The sequence below is a fragment of the Bison bison genome, unplaced genomic scaffold, assembly GCF_000754665.1.
Source record: "Bison bison bison isolate TAMUID 2011002044 unplaced genomic scaffold, Bison_UMD1.0 scf7180017864341, whole genome shotgun sequence".
Lineage (NCBI taxonomy): Eukaryota > Metazoa > Chordata > Mammalia > Artiodactyla > Bovidae > Bison > Bison bison.
In genome coordinates this window covers 4257580-4263256 of record NW_011494913.1, presented here as the reverse complement: position 1 = coordinate 4263256, position 5677 = coordinate 4257580, and the positions used below count along the sequence as shown (strand labels likewise).

Below are 5677 nucleotides of genomic sequence, written 5' to 3'. Positions count from 1 at the left end.
CCGTCCCACACACGGTGAGCTCAACAAGGGCACAGGCAGCTTCTTCCCCAAGGAATCCACAAAACCTGGCAATGAATATGGACTCAATAAGTTCTTGTTCACAGCTGCCCTGCTCTGCCAACCACACGCTGCAGGAAAGCACTGCAGGCTTCAGCCAGCCCCCGGCTCTGCTCTTAGCCCACCACCGTGAGCTGTCCGGCCTGGGCATGGCAGCTGCAGTCTTGCCAAATGTCTGTGGTTATGTCTGTAAAACACGGTGAAGACTCAGGAAAGTGAGTTGACAAGCGTGTGGCACACAGGAAGCCTCGACCATGTCAGTGCCCTTCCCTAAAGGCTTAGACAGCCCTCGCCACGTGAGACCCCACCTCTTACGTCAGGAGGTTGTTGTATCTCAGCACTGCTGTGAAAATAAAGCCACAAAGAGGCCTGTGGGAAACCATGGCAGAGTTCTGAACAGAGACTGGATAGAAGGTTAGGGGTTTTTACAGAGAAGTCAGGATCCCCCTTACGCACAGTGTTGAAACTGTCCCATAGTTCAGAGCCCACACGTGGCTCTTGGGAATCAAGCCCTTATAAACTAGCCCAACTGCCGGGGGCAGGGAACCCCCAGGCTGCAGTCCTGTGATCTGTGGGCAGCAGAAGACAGAGCCATGTCGGTGGGTGCCTGTGGATCCAAAGAGCGTGGGGACTCCACTGTCCCTGGGGCTGAGTCCATGCACCCCGGGCAGCTCCAGGGGCTGCAGCTCCTCACTCAGGGGCTGCACTGGAGCAGCCACAGCAGCTGGGGTGCCGCAGGGACTGCATGACAGCTCGAAGCGGCCCCCTCCTGCCCTCAGCAGACAGGCTGTCCTCGCTGGCAGGGGCCCGCTGCAGCTGCTCAAACTGCATCTCTAGGTGCTTCTGGATGGCCACACCAAGCACCTCCGGGTCCACTGCAGCTCCGTACACCTCCCACGTCATGCCCTCGGCGTCCCATCGCACGTCCCGCACAGGAGATGGCGCCTCTGCCAGGCTGGGCTCCAGAGTTACCTCCGGGAACACGCGCAGGGCCACAGGGGCTTCCAGAGGCGGACTGGTGGCCACTGCCTTGCAGACTGCCTTGGGGGCAGCTTGCACACCAGCATCCTGCGCTGACAGAGGGGAAGCCAAGACTGGGGCCAGGTCACTTGCTGAGGTCATGGTCCACATGTCCTTGGTCCTGGCACTAGGCTCCATGGCTAACCCTGTGGGACCCCAAGGGTGGGCACAGCAGTGGGAACGCCCAGGAAGCCCCCCAGAAAACCTACATTGGAGTTTCACCCCATGGTGAGCCTGCAGCCTAGATTCACTCACTGAGGCCACTAGTTTGGGAAAGGCCAGAATCCCTGGGGCAGGCAAGCCATGGCAGCAGCTGCTGGCCCCCACCTCCCTCATGCCACAGAGCAGGGCTGCTGGAGACAAAGCATGGCAGGAGGTGGTGGCCGACTGGCCGGTGGCTTTGGGGCTGCTGCTGTGGGTCACTGTGCCTCCCAAGGCAGCTGGTGGCACCCACACCTGACTCTCCAGTGTCCAGGCTGAGTTTGAAGTCTTGTCCTCCGGAGCCAGGTCCCTTTCCAAGCCTTCAGGGGTCTGGCCACTCTGGCCAGAGGTGCTGCTGGGCTGCAGCTGAGCCCCATGGACAGGCGAGCTGCCCAGGGCTGAGCAGCTGAGGCTGGCCTTTTGAGCACCACTGTGGCCCCGGGTCTGGGTGCTGCGAGCCAGGTCCGAGTGGCTCCTCTGCACAGCGGCGGCGCTGGGGTCCCACGGGTTACACAGGTCACTACCGCCCACGGTGGACACGTTGCCCACAGTGCTGCTACGCCAGTGGCCCACGGCACTGGGCTGCGGCTCGGGGCTGGAGGCCTGTGCCTGCTCCACGCGCTCAGCCTGCTGCCCCTCCGCCTCCAGGACCTGGGCACCGGTGCCGGCCTCGCCCAGCTGGGCCTGACATACAGTGCTGCTGGCTCTCTTGCGATACTCTGGCCTCTGCCCCCGGCCTTCGCCCAGCAGGCTGGAGGAACTTCGGGACAGGGGCTGAGGGTGGGCACTGAGGGGTTCCGGGGCATCCGGCTCAGGACGGCTGGATCTCATGGCTGCCTGCAGGAGAGAGAGAGGGAGGGGGTGGCACTGAGTTGGGTAGCGGCATCTCTGCTGGATTCTGCTGGGGGCTCACACAGTGCAAGGCACACTGAGCGGAAGGCTTCAGTCTCAGCCTGCCTGACCAGTCAGAGCCACAAGCAAAATGATGACAGGGGACCAGACACTTCAAATCAAGGTCACCACACATACACAGGATGACACTTCAAATATCCAAACACCAAAAGTGAGTGATCAGAACCAGCCCTAGGGTAAGATCCTAGAGATCATCCAGAGGCCTAGTTGCTGACTCTACTGCTGGTTTATGGGGGACGGGGAAGCCAGGGGAGAGGCCAAGCCTGCTGGGGCCCTGGGGCTCGGGGCTTTGAGACAATAGCTCTTAGTCAATCAGCACAGAACTATTACAGTATTTTAATAACCAGTAAAGTTGGACTGATGGATACTACCCTGGTTCCTCCCAGAATCATCACTATCTCACTTGGACTGGAGCCTCTTTGGTACACAGTGGCGGACAGAGGTCTTGGGGATGAGAAAGACATGAATACAGGGCTCCCTGAGAACACCCTGGGTTCTCTCATGCTCCCTCCCCATCCTCTCTGGCCTGGCCTGGCTGGGTTGTCTCGTCTCTGGGGCTCAGTCTTGGCCGCTGTGAAGGGGAAGGGGTTTCCTGGCTCCCACTGCATGCTCCAAAGGTAGGAGAGGCTCCCATATCAGCCCTTTAGGATTCACTCAGCATTTGTTCATTCCTCCCGCTGCCATCTCATGAGCACCTTCTGTGTGCCATGCTCTTGAGGTCAGGCAACATGGAACTAATGCAGATCTGCTGTGCCCACCAAATGGGGTCCAATCAGGTCACCCCCACTATCTGAAAGAAGAGCATTCCTATGAAACCTTTTCATAAACCAAAACAGTGTAAAGAGGCAATTACCTTGTCTTGTAAAACTCTTCGAACTTCTTTCCATTACTGAAAACAGTCACTAATTAATGTAGGTCTCGCATGAAAGTGAAGTGGAATAAAGCAAACTTTTGAAAAGTAGGGAATACCTGTAACCACCAATCAGACACATGTCCTCTCTTGCCCCCTCTCCCTCCCCGCCATTCTTGTCTCTTTCTCTAGCCATACAGACTCCATACAGACCTGCAGGTTGGACCCGGAGAGAGAGGAAAGAGATGGTGCCTGGGAGGAAGGAACAAGGACCAGGGTGAGCAGAAAGCAAGAGGCATGTGCTCAGATCACAAGAGGAGGGCAGCAGGCTGGGGGCTGGGCAGGGCCCAGAGAGAGGGAGTGGGGTCAGGGCGTGAGCCAGCCTGGCCCAGGGCGGAGTCGTGAATAAGAAACATCACTCTGAGACTCCCAGCCAGGCAGGACATGCTGAGAAGCAGGGTGGAGATGGCAGGCAACAGTGGCAACTTGGCGATCCCAGTCGTGTCCTCCCAGCCCAGGCTGATAAGAACTGCCACGAAACCAGCCACCCTGGCCAGGTGAGCGAGGCCACTGCAAGGGAGTGTGGGAAGGGCTCTCGGGAACTCAGTTTCTGTACATTAAAACTTCCTGTTGCCCCAGAGCTCAGGAGATGACTGGTGGCTGTTCAAGCCAATGGTGAGGGTGTTTCTAGAGCAACTGTCCCCTTAGAGTTCCAGGCTTGCTATGAAGCCCAGTTCAGCACAACTTTCAGCGGTGATGAAAAGATGCTGCTCTTTGCTGTCCAGTAAGGTTGTTACTGGTCACATGTGGCCACTGAGCACTTGACAGATAGCTAGTGCAACTGAGTAACTGCCTTTCTGATTTTGTTTAAGTAACTGAAATTTAGGGCTTCCCAGGTGGCTCCACAGTAAAGAATCTGCCTGCCAATGCAGGGGATGTGAGTTCCATCCCTGAGTCAGAAAGATGCCCTGGAGAAGGAAATGACAACCCACTTCAGTATTCTTGCCTGGGAAATCCCAGCCTTGCAGGCTACAGTCCATGGGGTTGCAAAAGAGTCAGACACAACTTAAGGAGTAAACAATAAAATTGAAACTTAAAGGGCCACATATTGTTACTGATGACCACACTGGACTGTGCAGCTCTACACATCGTACCAGCCTGGGCAGGAGTCTCCTGTCCTAGCTGCTCCTTGGGGCTGAAGCCAGACTGGTCACCGGAAGAGTCAGGAAAATGATGAATAGACAAGAAAAGACTACAGCCCAGGCCCTACTCGCAGGCTCTAAGGTGGACATATAAACAGAGAAGGGCAACAAAGCCAGTACCAATCACAGTGATGATAGTAAGAACAGCAGTGCCAAGTGCCCAGTCACCCACCCTGTGTCAGGCATGTGCCATCTCCTTTCCAGCACTGTCTCATGTAATAGAAGAGCAATCTCAGGAGATAAGTCATCTTCTCCATTCTACAGAAGAGGAAACCGAAGCTCAGAGAGGTTTAGTGACTTGCTCAAGGGCACACAGCTGGTAAGTGGTTAAGCCAGGAATCAAACTCAGGAGCGTCTGAGGTTCTCTGCGCTCCCTCTTGAGAACGGTCCAGACCTCCGTCCTGGACGCTATCACTCCTCCACTGGCATCCCTTTTTATTTACTGTTGCCATGACTCAACTGGAGTCCCAGCACCCAGCACGTGGGTACCCAGTGGTACCCATGACATGCCAGTGGAACAAGTGAACAAGTAAGAACAAAGCCTGGATGCCTGTTCACCCTACCTGCTTCTTAGCAGCTCTGTAGGCAGCCGAGACTCAGAAAGACAGAAGGAGACCTGCTGGCTAGGAAGGCTGTGGTCACAGATGGGCCCTGGCAGGCAGACAACCACTGAGCTCCAAGCCCAAGAACACGAAGGAAGTCCTATCTGGACAGCCCACACAGCCTCTGACTGAACCCCACCTACCCTGCACCCTTCTCTTGAGGACGGCCATAAGAAGCCAGAGCTTGGTTTCCTTGACGAAACAGGGACAAGGCTGGGGGCACACACAGTCTCCACCGGGAGCTGGCGAGAAGCTGTCAGCAATGAGGTACTGCTGGATCCGCCTCACCAGATGGCTGCCTGATGCTCAGGGTTGGCTGTCACTCAGAGTGAAAGTAGTGACCACAAAGACCCCAGGGCAGTGGGAGGTTATATTTCTGTTAGTTTCCTTCCTTAGCCCACCTCCACAAATGGCAGGGACAATCTGAGATCTGGAACAGCTCAGAAATGTCAAAGAACCCACAGCTGAACCCCAGCTGGCCTTCCCAGGCTGATGGAGGGAAGAGCTTCAGGGGAAGTTGTTTCGAGTTATGCCAGGGAAAGAAGGTTTTTCACACCCCGCCTACCAAGAAGAGAGGCCTCCCAGGAAGCAATAGAGCTGATCAGATGAACTTTGGAGCCAGGGACGAACAGGCGAGGCAAAGGGGTATACTTCCAATCCAGGCTCTTGCCCTTTCTATGTATGCACACTCAGATGGACCCCTAACTCCTTTGAGCCTCAGTTTCCCCAATCTGCAAATCAGAAATAAATCCCCACCCCGCAGGGCTGTTGTGAAGACATAATGTGATGGCATATGGACTGCCTGGAACAGCGATTGTTAATAATCTTACCTT

General features: G+C 55.9%; 1 protein-coding gene across 1 annotated transcript in view; it reads right to left on the bottom strand.

The window, feature by feature from the left end:
* Window positions 1–376: 376 nt before the first annotated feature.
* The window catches only part of GPRIN2 (G protein regulated inducer of neurite outgrowth 2), a 5887-nt gene continuing 586 nt past the window's right edge, over window positions 377–5677 (bottom strand). The window contains exon 2 of the mRNA XM_010854400.1: window positions 377–2115. Within this exon, the coding sequence (XP_010852702.1) occupies window positions 748–2109 (1362 nt within the window). The 5' untranslated portion in view covers window positions 2110–2115 and the 3' untranslated portion in view covers window positions 377–747. The remainder of the gene's footprint in view (window positions 2116–5677) is intronic.